Here is an 18,382-nt window from a genome sequence, read left to right on the forward strand (position 1 = left end):
ATAACTTGCCAGATAAAGTTAGGACATTGTTGATCAGGTACATCTCTGCTTCTCCCAGAGTCCATCCCTGGACCACCCCTGCACTAAGCAGTTTCCCCAGATTTTCAGCTGCGCTTCCCCATTGTGTGCCACTGAAAATCCGGGAATCAACCAGTCAGCATGAGTTAATGGGCCAGAAGCCTCTCCTACGTGGTTAATTTGTTTTAAATATCAGCTCAAAACTGTTCTGTTCAAACTGGATCAAAAAAGGATGAACTCTAAGCCAGTCAACCCTTGAGTAACTGGTTAACAGCCATACCTGAGTCTAGAAGTGTAACACTCTGGGCTGGGATCAGAAGACCATAGAAGAGGACCATAGTCCATAGTCGGTACATCTTTGTATCAGACACCTGTTGGGGATATTGCCCGTTAGCGCCGTATATCAAAATGAGAGAAGTCCAAGCATTGCCAACAAGAGGAAATTGGAAAAAGAAAGGAGCAAAGAAATTAGAATAAAAAAGATACGTCATTACAGAAATAGCAATTAAGGCATCAATATTCAGAGTGATTTAAGCAGGCAGAATTGGATACTGTCTGCTTAAATTGCACTCAGTGGACTGGTCACCAATATTCAGTGGCCCTTAAACGGTCACTGCTGCTGAATATCAGCTCCAAAAGTGTAAGATAAGGTTGGGTAGTGGGGACTGAGTCAGGGAGGAGCTGGGAGCTATACAGGTAGTGGAGGTACCCAGTGCCGGTGCCTGGCGCCAGACTACCATAGGAATGCACAAACGGCTGTTCTATCTTTGGTCAGTTAACTATGTAGGTGCCGCTACTGACCATCAGCCAACACCCGCATAACTTCCAGGTTAGTGACCTGATAGGTACTGTGCCCTCCCTCCCTACCCTCCTGAACATGAGCCACCCCCTCTTGGATCCCCTCTCCGATCAAGCACTCACTTTCAGACCCCCTACTCGATCAAGTGCTCAATACCAGACCTCAGCCCCCTTCCCGATCAAGCACTTCCTCTTGCCACGTCCACTTATGGACCCCCCCCCCCTGCAGCCACTATGGGCAGGAGCGAGTAAGGATCACTTTTGCCCATATTACCCTGCTGGGCACGTAAGATAGGTCCACGTGGATGGAGCTTCAGGTGAGTGGGCAGCTTTAGGAGGGAGCACTTGATTGAAGAGGGGGTCCAGACGTAAATGCTTGATTGATGAATGGTGGCCAGGAGAGAGCACTTGCTCAGGGAGGGGGGTCGAGAGTAAGTGATTGATCGAGAAGGGGGTCCAGGTTTAAGTGCTTGTGGGGAGGGGTATCCAGGAGTAGCGTGGGAGCCCTAACCGCCACCTAACTAGGTAAGGGCTCCCAGCGGTAATGGCCATGCGCTAATGAGGAAATTAGCATGTGGCCATTAAAAAAAAAAGCCATGCTAGGAAGTGACTAGAGCACACGGCAAACTCATGTACTAATGACAGCATCAGCCACTTTGTAGCATGCCTTAGTAAAAGGACCCCATAAAGTTATATTCCAATTTTATTTTCTTCTTTCTAATGTTAGTGAACTTGTGTATCAAAATTTTGTTGTGTAAATATTTTCTTTTTTATAATAAAATTAAAAAAAAAAATCTGAGTGATTACAAGATCCAAAGCAACATGGTTTTTTTTTTTAAGTTCCATAAACTTTTTATTTAATCAATAAATTAGTTTCTGTCCAAACAAAGGCAGGGTCAGTAAACATCATCCTTGTGGAAAGAAGTTTGTTGAAGACTCCATGTTTTTAAGTGACAAATACCAGTGGCTCAGTTGTCTTAATATAAGTAGCTGAGAAATTGTTCCTGTATGTTGAAAATCAGGAACCTGAATAGAAATATTTCACACTTCATAGAACATTTTGTTTCTGCCTAAAGCTAAGGGCAGTGTTATGTACTCAGAATCCTTGACAAATGTGTTGATTTATTTGAACACAGTTTTTTTATTTATTTATTTTTATTTATTTATTTATTGCATTTGTATCCCACATTTTCCCACCTCTTTGCAGGCTCAATGTGGCTTACAATACATCATGGATAGTGGAAATATGAAGAGAATAGATATTTGGTATTACAGATGGATTTTGGGTTACATGATAGTAATATAACAGAAGGCATTATTAAACATTTCTGGATATATGTGGGGAGTTTCACAAGTGTTGATCTCTGTGGTATATCTTGTCAAAGAGATGGGTCTTCAGTTGTTTGCAGAAGTTGGTCAGTTCATAGATCGCTTTTAGGTTGCGTGGCAACAATAGGCATAGACTGGGGGGGCGAGGGGGGGCAATGCCCCCCCAAACGACGACGAGGCGCCGCCGCGCCATTAGTTTAAAAAAACAAAAAACACATGCAGGCACGCACTCCTCTCCATCCGCTTGGCTTCCCTGCCCTCTCTGTCTGCGTCCCGCCTTCCTCTGATGTCGGAGGAAGGCGGGACGCAGACATAAAGGGCAGGGAAGCCAAGCGGATGGAGAGGAGCGTGTCCGTCTACCCCTCTCTCTTCCTCCCTCCCTCTGGCGCAGGCAGCAGTCTTTTTCAGCGTTCCTAGCAGCGGTAGCGATGTACACGCTGCCTTCGGCTCTGCCCCAAAGCCTTCTCTTCAAGTTCCTGTTCCCGCATAGGTGGGAACAGGAACTTGAAGAGAAGGCTTCCGGGGCAGACCGAAGGCAGCGTGTACATCGCTACCGCTGCCAGGAACACTGAAAAAGCTGAAGACTGTTGCCTGCGCCGGAGGGAGGGAGGAAGAGAGGGGGTAAACGGAGTCACGATCTTGGACCTCGCGGGGGGGGGGGGAGGGCAGTAGAAGGAAGATGGATGGAACTGGGAGGGGTGGGGAGCAGAGGGAAGATGGATGGTACTGGGAGGGGTGGGGAGCAGAGGGAAGGAGCAAGAGATGGATGGGACTGGGAGGGGTGGGGAGCAGAGGGAAGGAGCAAGAGATGGATGGGACTGGGAGGGTGGGGAGCAGAGGGAAGCCTACTGGAAAGAAGACACTGCATAAAACAGAAGACACTGGGACCAAAGCGAATAGAAAAACTAAATGATCAGACAACAAAGGTAGATAAAAGTATTTTATTCATAATTTATTAATTGAAATGTGTCAGCTTTTGAAATGTGCATCTGTGATATTTTGCCTGTAAATTTCAATTCCTTCCTCCATATTAGCATATTCATTTGCATATGTATATATGCAAATGATATGCTAATATGCTCCGCCCATTCTTTGCCCCCCCAAATGAAACAGTCAAACTACGCCTATGGTGGCAACGCGTTCCAGAATTGCGTGCTCATATAGGAAAAGGTTGATGCGTGCATTAATTTGTATTTTAGACCTTTACACAGGGCCGCCGAGAGGGGGGGACAGGGGGGACAAAATTCCCAGGACCTGGGCCTCCAAGGGGGGCCCGGCGCCACAGTCCCACCCGCCTCCGCCACCGGGCCGGGCCCCTTCCACCCGAACCCCCGCCAGCAGAAGTGCTGTCTTCTGACTCTGGCGTGCATGGCCCACACAGACGCGCTCCTCTCAGCTGATCTTCGCTGTACTGTGCAGGGCTTCTGTGCGTCTGACGTCCTGCACGTCAGATGCACAGACGCCCTGCAGAGAGAAAGTGCGTCTGTGTGGGCTGCGCACGCTGGAGTCAGAAGACAGCACTTCTGCTGGTGGGAGTTCGGGTGGAAGGGGCCCGGCCCGGTGGCGGAGGCGGGTGGGACTGTGGCGCCGGGCCCCCCTCAGGGGGGCGGCGATGACAACTTGGGGGGCCGGGGGTGGCCTTGTCCCGGGCCCAGCCCAGTCTCTCGGCGGCCCTGCCTTTACAGTTGGGGAAATGGAGATTAAGGAATGTGCGAGATGATTATAGATGTTAAGCTCCACAAACGACAACTAAATGCTGTCCCTCTAATAGGGTTCCTTTCTTTTGGTAAGGGTAGAATTCTTTGCTTTCAGAACTACCAGTTCAGCTCCATTATCTTCCAAATTCACGACTCGCCAGTCAGAAGAAGGAAACAACCTAATTTCCCTTCTATTATTTTCTTTACTTGTATTCCGTGGCTGCCAAACTGAATATTTTGTAAGGTTTGTGCTGAGGTGAAGAAAAGGATAAGACCTGACTAATTTCCAGTTTTTACCTACACAACCTTAAAGAAGTATAGCCATTAGGATAATGTTTTTAAGGGTTTGCCTGTAACAAAATAGGGCTGGTTTGGTATGTTCTAGAGACCTGTTTACTCTAGTCAAAAGGTTTTATACTTAATGAGCATATTTTGTAATATTCTGTGAAGTCTGCTGTTAAATTTGTAATAATTTAATAGTGTGACTACTTAACTATCATCTACTTTAGCTTTCGAAGGTTGCCCTTCTTCCTCAGATCGGAAATAAGCAAATGTGGTAGCAGATAGTATATATGAGAGAAACATCAAAGCATTACTTTGACTGTCTGACAGAGTGGGAGGGTGGGGGTATGCATGGGGACATCAAAGCATTTCATTGATATTCTAACAGAATGGGTGTTGGTAGGTGAGAGGAGGGTAATAAACAGAGAAATAAACAGAGAAATACAGCTTTATGTTTTATAATGAGTTAGGAAGAAGGGCAACCTTCGAAAGCTAATCAAGAAATGTATTACGTTATGTCCAATAAAAAAGGTATCATCTTATTTTCTTTTCCATGTTTTCTTTTGTTTGATTTCAATAGATTCTACATGGAATGTTTCAATTCCACTAGCAACATTCCATGTAGAAGTCGGCCTTGCGGATCACCAATGTGGCCGCGCAGGCTTCTGCTTCTGTGAGTCTGACGTCCTGCACGTACGTGCAGGACGTCAGACTCACAGAAACAGAAGCCTGCGCAGCCTTCTACATGGAATGTTGCTAGTGGAATAGCAACATTCCATGTAGAATCTCCAATAGTAGCAACATTCCATGTAGAATGTCTAATGGTATCTATTTTACTGTCATAGTAATGCTTGAATGTTTTCACTTATATACACTGTCAGCTAGCGCATTTGCTTATTTCCGATCTGAGGAAGAAGGGCAACCTTCGAAAGCTAATCAAGAAATGTATTACGTTATGTCCAATAAAAAAGGTATCATCTTATTTTCTTTTCCATGTTTTATTTTGTTTGATTTCTATAGATTCTACATGGAATGTTGCTATTCCACTAGCAACATTCCATGTAGAAGTCGGCCCTTGCAGATCACCAATGTGGCCGCGCAGGCTTCTGCTTCTGTGAGTCTGACGTCCTGCACGTACGTGCAGGACGTCAGACTCACAGAAACAGAAGCCTGCGCAGCCTTCTACATGGAATGTTGCTAGTGGAATAGCAACATTCATAAGTACATAAGTACATAAGTAGTGCCATACTGGGAAAGACCAAAGGTCCATCTAGCCCAGCATCCTGTCACCGACAGTGGCCAATCCAGGTCAAGGGCACCTGGCACGCTCCCTAAACGTAAAAACATTCCAGACAAGTTATACCTAAAAATGCGGAATTTTTCCAAGTCCATTTAATAGCGGTCTATGGACTTGTCCTTTAGGAATCTATCTAACCCCTTTTTAAACTCCGTCAAGCTAACCGCCCGTACCACGTTCTCCGGCAACAAATTCCAGAGTCTAATTACACGTTGGGTGAAGAAAAATTTTCTCCGATTCGTTTTAAATTTACCACACTGTAGCTTCAACTCATGCCCCTCTAGTCCTAGTATTTTTGGATAGCGTGAACAGTCGCTTCACATCCACCCGATCCATTCCACTCATTATTTATACACTTCTATCATATCTCCCCTCAGCCGTCTCTTCTCCAAGCTGAAAAGCCCTAGCCTTCTCAGCCTCTCTTCATAGGAAAGTCGTCCCATCCCCACTATCATTTTCGTCGCCCTTCGCTGTACCTTTTCCAATTCTACTATATCTTTTTTGAGATACGGAGACCAGTACTGAACACAATACTCCAGGTGCGGTCGCACCATGGAGCGATACAACGGCATTATAACATCCGCACACCTGGACTCCATACCCTTCCTAATAACACCCAACATTCTATTCGCTTTCCTAGCCGCAGCAGCACACTGAGCAGAAGGTTTCAGCGTATCATCGACGACGACACCCAGATCCCTTTCTTGATCCGTAACTCCTAACGTGGAACCTTGCAAGACGTAGCTATAATTCGGGTTCCTCTTACCCACATGCATCACTTTGCACTTGTCAACATTGAACTTCATCTGCCACTTGCACGCCCATTCTCCCAGTCTCGCAAGGTCCTCCTGTAATCGTTCACATTCCTCCTGTGACTTGACGACCCTGAATAATTTTGTGTCATCGGCGAATTTAATTACCTCACTAGTGATTCCCATCTCTAGGTCATTTATAAATACATTAAAAAGCAACGGACCCAGCACAGACCCCTGCGGGACCCCACTAACTACCCTCCTCCACTGAGAATACTGGCCACGCAATCCTACTCTCTGCTTCCTATCTTTCAACCAGTTCTTAATCCATAATAGTACCCTACCTCCGATTCCATGACTGCAATTTCTTCAGGAGTCTTTCGTGCGGCACTTTGTCAAACGCCTTCTGAAAATCCAGATATACAATATCAACCCGGCTCCCCATTGTCCACATGTTTGCTTACCCCCTCAAAAAAATGCATTAGATTGGTGAGGCAAGACTTCCTTCACTAAATCCGTGCTGACTTTGTCTCATCAGTCCATGTTTTTGTATATGCTCTGCAATTTTATTCTTAATAATAGCCTCCACCATCTTGCCCGGCACCGACGTCAGACCTCACCGGTCTATAATTTCCCGGATCTCCTCTGGAACCCTTCTTAAAAATCGGAGTAACATTGGCTACCCTCCAGTCTTCCCCGGTATTACACTCGATTTTAGGGACAGATTGCATATTTCTAACAGTAGCTCCGCAAGTTCATTTTTTAGTTCTATTATACTCTGGGATGAATACCATCAGGTCCCGGTGATTTACTACTCTTCAGCTTGCTGAACTGACCCCATTACATCTTCCAAGGTTACAGAGAATTTGTTTAGTTCTCTCCGACTCCCCCGCTTCAAATATTCTTTCCGGCACCGGTGTCCCCCCCAAATCTCCTCGGTGAAGACCGAAGCAAAGAATTCATTTTAATTTCTCCGTACTGACTTTGTCCTCCTTGATCGCCCTTTAACACCATTTTCGTCCAGCGGCCCAACCGAATCTTTGGCCGGTTTCCTGCTTTTTAAGGTTATCTAAAAAAATTTTACTATGTATTTTTGCTTCCAACGCTAATTTCTTCTCAAAGTCCTTTTTTGCCCTCCTTATCTCCCGCTTTGCATTTGGCTTGGCATTCCTTATGATCTATCCTGTTACTGTTCAGTTGGTTCTCTTCTCCACTTTCTGAAGGATTGTTTTTTGGCTCTAATGATTTCCTTTATCTTACGTTTAGCCACGCCGGCTGACGTTTAGTCTTTTTCCCTTTTTTCTAATACGTGGAATATATTGTCCTGAACCTCCAGGATGGTGTTTTAAACAGCATCCACGCCTGATGCAAGTTTTTACTCTGCGAGCTGCTCCTTTCAGTCTTTTTTCACCATTTTTCTCATTTTGTCGTAATCACCTTTTCTATAGTTAAACGCTAGCGTACTTGATTTCCTAGTTTCACTTCCTTCAATGCCAATATCAAAACCGATCATATTATGATCACTGTTATCAAGCGGCCCTCGTATCGTTACCCCCTGCACTAGATCATGAGCACCACTAAGGACTAAGTCTAGTATTTTTCCTTCTCTTGTCGGCTCCTGAACTAGCTGTTCCACGAAGCTGTCCTTGATTTCATCAAGAAATCTTATGTCCCTTGCGTGTACAGATGTTACATTAACCCAGTCTATATGCGGGTAATTGAAATCCCCCATTATTATTGTGTTGCCCAGTTTGTTTGCGTCCCTGATTTCCTTTAACATTTCCGCATCCGTCTGTTCGTCCTGGCCAGGCGGACGGTAGTACACTCCTATCACTATCCTTTTCCCCTTTGCACATGGAATTTCAATCCACAGTGATTCCAAGGAGTGTTTTGTTTCCTGCAGAATTTTCAATCTATTTGATTCAAGGCTCTCGTTAATATACAATGCTACCCCTCCACCAATCCGATTCACCCTATCACTACGATATAATTTGTACCCCGGTATGACAGTGTCCCACTGGTTATCCTCCTTCCACCAGGTCTCAGAGATGCCTATTATATCTAATTTTTCATTTAGTGCAATATATTCTAACTCCCCCATCTTATTTCTTAGGCTCCTGGCATTCGCATATAGACATTTCAAACTATGTTTGTTGTTCCTAAGTACATCATGCTTAGTACTTGACAGTATTAATTGGCAATCTTTTGTCTGATTTTTATTGTTATTTAAAGATACCCGATCTACTACAATCTCTTTTGCAACCTCACTATCAGGATACTCTATCTTCCCTGTTATGGTGATATCTTTGAAAGATACCTTATTCCATGTAGAATCTCCAATAGTAGCAACATTCCATGTAGAATGTCCAATGGTATCTATTTTACTGTCATAGTAATGCTTGAATGTTTTCACTTATATACTGTACACTGTCAGCTAGCACATTTGCTTATTTCCGATCTGAGGAAGAAGGGCAACCTTCGAAAGCTAATCAAGAAATGTATTACGTTATGTCCAATAAAAAAGGTATCATCTTATTTTCTTTTCCATGTTTTCTTTTGTTTGATTTCTATTGATAACCTTTAAGAGTGGACTAACATGGCTACCACACCTCTCTACTATCATCTACTAAAATAATAAAGCTTTTCTATATTAAAAAAAAAAAAAAAGCAACATGGTTTTATTGGTAGGTCTTGTCAGATGAATCTAATCAATTTCTTTGGATGATGGAACAAGGAGCTGGACTGGAGAAAGAGCTAGATGTGGTACGCTTTGATTTCAGTGAAACCTTTGACGTGGTTCTACACAGAGATAAATAAACTGAGCACCCTTGGAATGGGCCCTAAAGGGTCTTATTCTATAAAGGTTATGCTCCTAAATTTATGCTCCAAAATAGATTATGCTCGTAATTTAAGAGCATACATTTAAGAGTATAACATGTATAGAATAAGGGCCAAAGTGATTGACTCGGTTAGAAATTGTTTGAGTGGAGGTACATGGAGCTCACTCTGATGATAGAGGTGTTAGCAGTGATGGACCACAGGGATTTGGTCCGCGGTCTGGCTCTTTTTAATATGTTTGTGGTGATATTGCAGAAGGGCTACTGAGAAAAATTTGCTTCTTTATCGATGATATTAAAATCTGCAACAGAAGAGAGCAAGTTCTTAACAACCTTGCTCCCATTGCAACACACGGAAAAGAGAGCCAAACAAAATGAACGTTCCTGAAATTATGATATAGAAAATGACACAAAAAGGAACATTTTCTGTCTGCATTCCCCTAGTATGCATAATACGGGTTTGCAAGTATGCAAGATCTAACCATCTTCCGAAGGCTAATGAAAACAGATCTCTTCAAGAAGGCATACCATAAACATCCATCTTAAATACTAATTAATAACACTACACACGAGCTATACAAAACCGAACTCTTATCACATGACAGACACCACCACCCTAAACTACTACTACTACTAACTAGCATTTCTAAAGCGCTACTAGGGTTACGCAGCGCTGTACAATTTAAACATAGAAGGACGGTCCCTGCTCAAAGAGCTTACAATCTAAAGACAAGAGAACAATCTAAAGACAAGTGAACAATCTAGAGGACGAGTGAACAGTTAATCTGATAGGGTGGATAGATTGGGGCATTCTATCTATCTCGAGCGGTTAGGCGCCGAAGGCAGCATTGAAGAGGTGAGTTTTAAGCAGAGATTTGAAGATGGGTAGGGAGGGGGCATGGCGTATGGGTAAAGGAAGATTGTTCCAGGCATAGGGTGAGGCAAGGCAGAATGAGCGGAGCCTGGAGTTGGCAGTGGTGGAGAAGGGTACTGAGAGAAGGGCTTTGTCCTGTGAGCGGAGGTTACGGGCGGGAACATAGGGGGAGATGAGGGTGGAGAGGTAGTGAGGAGCCGCAGACTGAGTGCAGTTGTAGGTAAGGAGGAGGAGCTTGAATTGTATACGATATCTGATCGGAAGCCAATGAAGTGATTTGAGGAGAGGGGTGATATGAGTATATCGGTTTTGGCGGAATAAAAGACGTGCTGCAGCGTGCTGAACCCTATGTAAAACAAGATCTCTCTACAGTCGATGACCTAATGTAGATTATAATGCAATTTATCACTCTGAAACCTCCAGGCAATACCATAATTATTCTTCTCTACCATGTATATACGCACATGGTATATATATATATATATATATATATATTCCATATATGTTATGTTCCATGTATGTTTTCATGTATGTATGCACCATACGCAATAACCTTTACTATTCTTCTACCCGAAATGGCATCCGCCTTTACGGCAAATGTAAGCCACATTGAGCCTGCAAATTGGTGGGAAAATGTGGGCTACAAATGCTACAAATAATAATAATAGTAGTAAATGAAATTCTCTTCTACGTGAAAAAAAGGAGCAGGATCTGAGGGTAACCGTATCTCATCATCTTAAGTTAGCCAAAGACCTGGGCAAAGGCAATGTCAAAAGTCAGAAGGATGCTTGGGTACCTAGGGAGAGAAATAGCCACACAAAAAAAGAAGAGTGACAGTGCCTCTGATAAGTCTCTACTGAGACCTCATTTGGGGGCTCTTCTACAAAGCGGTGGTAAGCAGGGGCGTAGCCAGATTTTGGGTGGGCCTAGGCAAGAAGTGGGTAAGCATCAAGTGTTCTCCTCCCCCCCCCCCCCCCCCCCCCACACCAAGAAAATATCTCAGCTGGTGGGAAAACACTTTTTTCCACCTTGGCAGATTGCAGCAGGCATTCGCTGAAAACTGAGTATGTGCAGGTGCCGGTATCATGGACAGTAACGTTTTTGTTACCATCAGAGGGGAAGTCTTCAGGTGGCAGAGTTTGAGATCCCCAGCAGCTACCAGTAAATGTGTGCTACTGTTGGGTGGGCCTGAGCCCTAAGTAGGTGGGCCCTGGCCCACCTAGGCCCACCTGTGGCTACGCCACTGGTGGTAAGCCCACCGCAAACTTACCACACGCTAAAACGAAACTACTGCCAGTCCAACGTGGCTGCTGGTGGTAATTCCAGCTGGAGCACATGCCATTTCTGGCTCTCCAGGAAAATTTTTTCCCCTCCCGCCCGCTACAGGGTACCATACCTGAAGAAAGCAACTGGTTTTCCAGTGGATGCTTCGGGGCAGGCAGGAAAAATCCCCAGTCTTGCCTGCCCGCTGCCGGCGCTGACCCTCCCCCGCTGCCAGATCGCTCTTTAAAAATGGCCGCCGAGACTTCCAGCGGCGGCCTCGCAGGACGTCTGCTGAACTCTTGGAGGCCACCCTTGTAAGTCTTGGTGGCCATTTTGAAGAGCGATCCGGCAGCGCTGCGGGAGAGTCAGTGCCTGCAGCGGCCAGGAAAGACTAGGGATCTTTCCTGCCTGCCCCGAAGCATCCACTGGACAACCTGGGTGGCTGGAGGGGAGGGCATGGGGAGAGGAGGGTTGCTGGACATGGGTGGATGGAAGGGAGGGCAGGGGAGAGAAGAGAATCGCTGGGTATGGGTGGCTGTAGGGGGGGCACGGGAGAGAAGAGAATCGCTGGGTATGGGTGGATGGAGGGGAAGGCAGGGGGAGAAGAGGGTTGCTGGACATGGGTGGATGGAGGGGAGGGAAGAGAGAGGAAGGAGATGAGATGAGAGGGAAAAGGAAGAGAGGAGAAAAACTGCACATGGATGAAGAAAATAGGCAGCAGCTGGATCCACTGGACAGTCAAGTCTGCGGAGGACCCAGCTTTTACTTACGGATGTAGGGCAAGAAATGAAGAAAGGCTGAAAGTAAAGAAATAAATGGAAGGGAAGCCCTGGAAACGGAGTTAAGAGGACAGATAGCAGCAGAATCGGATACTGGGCCAACATGATCAGAAAAACAAAGTCACCAGACAACAAAGGTAGAAAAAAAATCATTTTATTTTCATTATAGTGTTTGGAATATGTCCACTTTGAGAATCAGGTGCTCAGCATTAAAAGTTTATATTTATTTACTTATTTATGGCATTTTATTCCACTTTAAACATGAATTAGATTGGAACCTGGGATCATTTAATTTTTTTTTCCTGGAGTAATGCATTGCCCCTCCCCCCCAGGCTCACTCCCCGGCTATATCCAGCTCTGCAATTTGGACCGGGGTGAGGCAGAGGTGGACGGGGGGGGGGGGGGGGGGGGGGGGGCGCAGGGGTGGACGAGGGGGGGGCGCAGAGGTGGACCAGGGAGAGAGCCTGTTGTTAAACATTTACCAGCACACCACTGCCTACTACCCACAATTATGTGTTCATTGTCCTCTAGTATCTATTACTGTTCTATTCAGCCACCTTCCTTTCATTAATGTGTTGTGCTTATTCTCTGTTTCCTGCCTACCGGTATTGTACACCACTTTGATATAGACTTGTAAAGCAGTCTATCAAATCATCAAATAAATAAAATGAATTCTTATGAGGTGTTCAGGTACTGGAGGAGGGCTTATTTCAACGGAAAGACATGTATGGATAAAAGGCAAATGGGAACAGACTCAGGAGCAGTCTAAGAAAATATTTCTTTACAGAATGATAAGGAACAGCCTCCCAGCAGAGGTGATTGAGACAACAGTATTTGGATTCAAGAAAGCATAGAACAAGCACAGAGGATCTCTAGGTAGAGGAAGGATTAGCGAGTTTAGTAATTGGTATGGATGGCTGTATGTTTTTAATTGACTGTCATTTTCTTTATTTCTTTGTTTATTTATTTATTGCATTTGTATCCCACATTTTCCCACCTATTTGCGGGCTCAGTGTGGCTTGCAATATATATTGTGAATATGAACATACAATATGTAACAGATCGATTATGGGTTAACATTGTGAGAAGTTAAGCGAAGACAAAGTCAAAGTATCGTTAGGGAATAGGACAAGGAAAAGAACAATGGAACAGTGGAAAGAGACAACGGGAAATTGATAGGGTAATGTGATAAAATTTCGGGGGATGAGAGTTCAGAAGAGAATGTATTGGTGTATTTCTGAAACTTTTCTTTATTTTTTGTTTATATCTATCTGTTATTTGGGGAAATGTTTCACTATTTTCCTACTTACATAAGCTAAAGGATCTAGTGTAGCATTTGTATCTCCAAATAAGAAAGACATTTTAGAATATCTGCAGATCATCATTAGGAGACCTTAAAGTCTATAAGAAATACCTGAAATCCACTTTCTCTATAGCATTTAATAGGGATAAGCACAGACAAAAGATTCTGCTTTTGTGTTTGAATTTTTTTTCCCATATTGTCAGGTGTTTGATTTGTCTGTTTCATACATTTGTTTTAATAAAAACTTGTAATACACGTTAGAATTTTTAATACATGCAAAATCAATTGTAGACGTGTTAATTCAAAGGTTAAGTGTGCATTAAATTGTCGCTGTGTGTACTAATGGCCTCTTTTATCCAACCACATTAGTGGTCCCCGGTGCGGTAATACCGACAAAGCCCATTCTTTGAATGGGTTTCGTCACCATTGCTGCGTGAGAACCGCTAGCGCAGCCTGATAAAAGAGGTCCCAATTTTTATGTGGTACCTTAAAGAGTATGTGCATGCGATTGACTCTTCGGAATTTAACATTAAACTTGTGCAATACACCTTACTCCATTCAAAGATTCTTACCTTGACTAGTTCTTGATAAATGAATTGTTTCCGAGGACGTAGCTTATAAGTCTTCTCCCATTTGCTTCAGAAAATCATATGCTTTAGATGTTCCTTTTTATACTTAAAAGCTTCTGGGGAAGAGGCAATGAGGAAAATGAAACGAGTGAAAAATCTAGGTCAATGGTTTGGGCGTCAACAACTCATTTGTGGTTTTTGATGTTTTCCAATGTCAATACTTACAGGTGAATTTGAAATCTAGTTAAATATTGAGCAACAGGTATCAAATAAACTTGCATATGCTCTGCCAAAATTCATACTTAACCTTTACATCGTAAAGTGCTTTTGCTCAAAAACATTCAAATGTTCGTTTCTGAGAGACCTGCATGACATCTGATACTGGTGAAGGCACTTTGTAATGCAGATACATGGCCCAGAGGACATAGTAGAGGTGAAAATTAAAACAAAATTCCAGAAAGCCGGGATATGCACCAATGATCTTGAATAGCAAAGACATGAAGGCCGAGACAGAGAGCAGCTGGATTTTATAGCCAGATTAAGCAGACTTTATTGTATCCTGATCTGATATAGCGTCCGTTTCTGTTTCCGGAATACGTTAACTGTAGCAGAAAACAGCCCTCGGAGAGTTCTGGTATTCAGTACTTAAGTAAACAGCTAAGATTAGAAAAAGCCACTTCCGTACTATACCTTATAACGAGCTATTTAGCAGCAATGTTATAAACCAATCTGAAGAAAACAAATATACCAGGTAGAATACATTTATCAATTATTGTCAAACACTCTCAGACTGATAGGACATACCCTCAGATAGATAGTTACATATACAGACACACTTAATTTAACATGAATAGACATCTAAGTTCCAATTTTACAAAGACAGGATATGAATGTCTAAAACTGAGGAATGTCCAAATGGCTGGGGGGGGGGGGCATAGTCTGGGGGGCGGAGCTAGGATGGGCCTAAAACATAGACATTTATTCCCCATTTCAGAAGGGAAATGGACATCTATGTCCAAAAAGATGGACATTGACCGTTAGACCTGCTACCCGGGATATCCGGGTTTCATAAAGTGCTCCTATAGAGCGGCGCTGCACTGGAGGAATTATTTATTTATTTATTTATTGCATTTGTATCCCACATTTTCCCACCTCTTTGCAGGCTCAATGTGGCTTACAATACATCACGAATAGTGGAAATTTAATAGAAATAGAAATCAGTGGAAGTCACCTCCTTCATCCCTCAGTGGTTGATGCCCCCTCCCCCAAAAGCGAAACTGGATTCTGGGACAGTTTCCGGAGAAATAGCTGTCTATGGGGCCCCTGTTACTAACGCATAGTGTATGCAGAATGCAAAGGAGCCCCATAGGTATAAAATGGGCCCCTATGGAAAATGGCTGACATTAACATCTATGTTGTCATTTCATAATGGGGTGGCATCTCTTACTTCTGAATTACAACTGTCGTAGCGACATACTGCTCATCGCTACTCTTTCCCCTTTCCCCTCCTTAGCTATTACCCTCTCTCTCTCACGCTCTTATGACATGGTATGTTTGTTTGTTGAATTGTTGTATGCTTTCGTAGACTGTTGTACGCCACATTGGGCCTGCCCATGGGTGGGAATATTGTGGGATATAAATGCTATAAATAAATAATTAATGTAGTCATTCACTTACTGCCACAGAGACATTTATGAACATGAATATCTGTTTCACCATGTATTTTATAAAAGACTCTATGTTGACAGATTCCGCTCTAAGTGTAGTCACGGCCACTTATGCCATGTTTCACTTGACGTAAACCCCAACACCTAAATTAGTTGCAGAGCGGGTGTATTCTATAACAATGTGCATAGATTTTAGAAATGCCCATGCCCTGCCCATGGCCACACCCCCTTTTCAACTATGCAACTTAGAATTTAGGTGCACCACATTCAGAATATGCTTAGCGAGTCTTGCGTGTAAATCTTAATTAATGTCAATTACTGCTGGTAATTGCTTGTTAACATCCAGTAAGCAGTGATGATTAGCTAGTTAACCAATTAAGTTACGTGCCTTGTTATAGAATACGCTTTGCTTTCTGTGCCGAAATTAAGGTACCATATATAGAATCCCAGGCATATTGGGAAAACTTCTATAAATGCCACCAAAAATTAGGTGCCAAAATAATCAGTTCTCAACATTATTCTATAAAAAGGCAATTCTGGTCACCGCATCTCAAAAAAGATATAGTGGAATTAGAAAAGCTACAGAGAAGGGCGACGAAAATGATACAGGGGATGGGACGACTTCTGTATGAGGAAAGGCTAAAGCGGCTAGGGCTCTTCAGCTTGGAGAAAAGACAGCTAAGGGCAAGGCTTTTTTGAGGGGGTACTTGGGGGTACTGGGTAACGGCACCTTTTCTATTGTCTGCTAAAATTGACCCATGGTCCCCAAGTTTTCATGAAAGAGCTCAGGCTCTACACACCAATTCTGCCTTGTCATAGATTCTGACTGATTGCAGGGGGCCTGGCTATTGTGGGGTGGGTCCCTCAGTGATCACCCCACCCCTGAAGGGTGGCCTAGCATTTGATTATCGGCACCTTTTTTGCTACAAAAAATGAACTGGCTAAGGGGAGATATGATAGAGGTATATAAAATAATGAGTGGAGTGGAACGTGGAGAATTGAATCGCTTCTTTACTCTTTCCAAAAATACCAGGACTAGGGAGCATGCAATGAAGCTACTAAGTGGTAAATATTTCTCCACTCAACATGTAGTTAGACTCTGGGATTCATTGTCAGATAATGTGGTAAAAGCAGTTAGCTTAGCAGGGTTTAAAAAAAGGTTTGGCTAACTTCCTAAAAGAAAAGTCCATAAGCCATTATTAAGATGGACTTGGGGAAAATCCTCTGCTTATTTCTAGAATAAGCAGCAAGTATTGTGCTGTCTTGGGATCTTGCCAGGTACTTGTTGGAAATAGGATGCTGGGCTTCATGGACCTTTGGTCTGTCCCAGTATAGCAACTCTTATGTTCTTATTTAAGGATGCTCCAGGGTGAGTGCTCTTTATAGAACAGCACTGAGTGCTGAACTGCACACTCAACTTTGGGCGTGAGGTCTTACGCCAGCTGAAACCTGCTGTAAATCCTACTGTACAAGTCGGGCACAGATCCCTGCTATTCTGTAACACTGAATGCATCTTTAGAGATACACCCCTGACCCACCCATGCCCCCTATGGCCACGCCTCCTCTGGAGTTGTGTGCAATCTAATTTAGGTACCTATGGTTAGAGAATAGTGCACAGCCAAATTAACACCCAATTAGTGCCAATTAAACGCTTGTTAACGCCAATAATTAAATCATTGGAACCCATGTACTAATTATTTTGGGCACTGATCTGGGATCTATGCCCTTTATAGAATCCAAGGGATTTTTGCAAAGCCTGTTGGAATCCCACCCCTAGAAACTCCTATTCTCAAGAGAGAAATGTAAGCAGAGATGAGGTGGAGGAGTGGCCTAGTGGTTAGGGTGGTGGACTTTGGTCCTGAGGAACTGAGATCAATTCCTGGCACAGGCAGCTCCTTGTGACTCTGGGCAAGTCACTTAACCCTCCATTGCCTGCCGCATTGAGCCTGCCATGAGTGGGAAAGCGCAGGGTACAAATGTATCAAAAAAATAAAAATATGCTAGATGCAAATGGTTTAGTATAAATGTTTACATCTCGGGCAATTTGATGAACACCTATTTCTGCATGTGAAGGGGGTAGTTCCATAAGGTGGTGCCTAGATTCAGGCATGAACACAATGCATGCAAATGTTGGTATTTTAGTCATTTGCTTGCAAAGAAAATGTTCCACTCAATGTGGAAGCGCAAACACGTGAAGCAATTCTTCCCGAGGGAAACATTTCGCAACCCGGTACAATCAATGGTACTAAGCCATGTAGACTACTGCAACGGAATTTATGCGGGATGTAAAGAACAAACCTTAAAGAAACTTCAGACCGCTCAAAACACGGCAGCTAGGCTTATCTTCGGGAAACGCGATTTGAAAGTGCAAAACCCCTCCGCGAAAAACTACACTGGCTCCCAATCAAAGAACGCATTGCTTTCAAAATCTGCACTCTGGTTCACAAAATTATCTACGGTGAAGCCCCGGGATACATGACAGACTTGATCGACCTACCAACTAGAAATACATCCGAATCAACACGACGTACCTAAATCTGCACTACCCAAGCTGCAAAGGACTCAAATACAAATCAACTTACGTGTCCAGTTTTTCCTACGTAAGCACACAGCTGTGGAACGCATTACCAAAAGCCTTGAAACTACGAACGACCACCTAAACTTCTGGAAAACACTAAAAATTAACCTGTTTAAAAAGGCACACCCTACCGATTCAACATAAATGCCTGATCTCTGCAACACAACAAAACTAAAGTACGGAATAACACAACTCTTCCATTATACGATGCCCTAATGTGGCTGTGCCACATGAACTTTATCTTACCACCACATCACTGTGTATTTGTTCACACCAGAGTCTGCAAACGCCTCTCCGGTACTATGTGAGCCACATTGAACCTACAAATAGGTGGGAAAA

The 18,382-nt window shown here is 43.7% G+C and overlaps 1 protein-coding gene across 1 annotated transcript in view; it reads right to left on the reverse strand.

Moving 5' to 3' along the window:
- The window catches only part of LOC115476686 (uncharacterized PE-PGRS family protein PE_PGRS46-like), a 53,755-nt gene extending 39,879 nt beyond the window's left edge, over positions 1-13,876 (reverse strand). Inside the window, exons 1-2 of the mRNA XM_030213204.1 lie at positions 13,802-13,876; positions 299-389 (exon numbers count right to left, since the gene is read on the reverse strand). Of these exons, the coding sequence (XP_030069064.1) occupies positions 299-374 (76 nt within the window). The 5' untranslated portion in view covers positions 375-389; positions 13,802-13,876. The remainder of the gene's footprint in view (positions 1-298; positions 390-13,801) is intronic.
- Between the last annotated feature and the right edge of the window lie 4,506 nt (positions 13,877-18,382).

The sequence above is a fragment of the Microcaecilia unicolor genome, chromosome 8 (assembly GCF_901765095.1).
Source record: "Microcaecilia unicolor chromosome 8, aMicUni1.1, whole genome shotgun sequence".
Taxonomy (NCBI): Eukaryota; Metazoa; Chordata; class Amphibia; order Gymnophiona; family Siphonopidae; genus Microcaecilia; species Microcaecilia unicolor.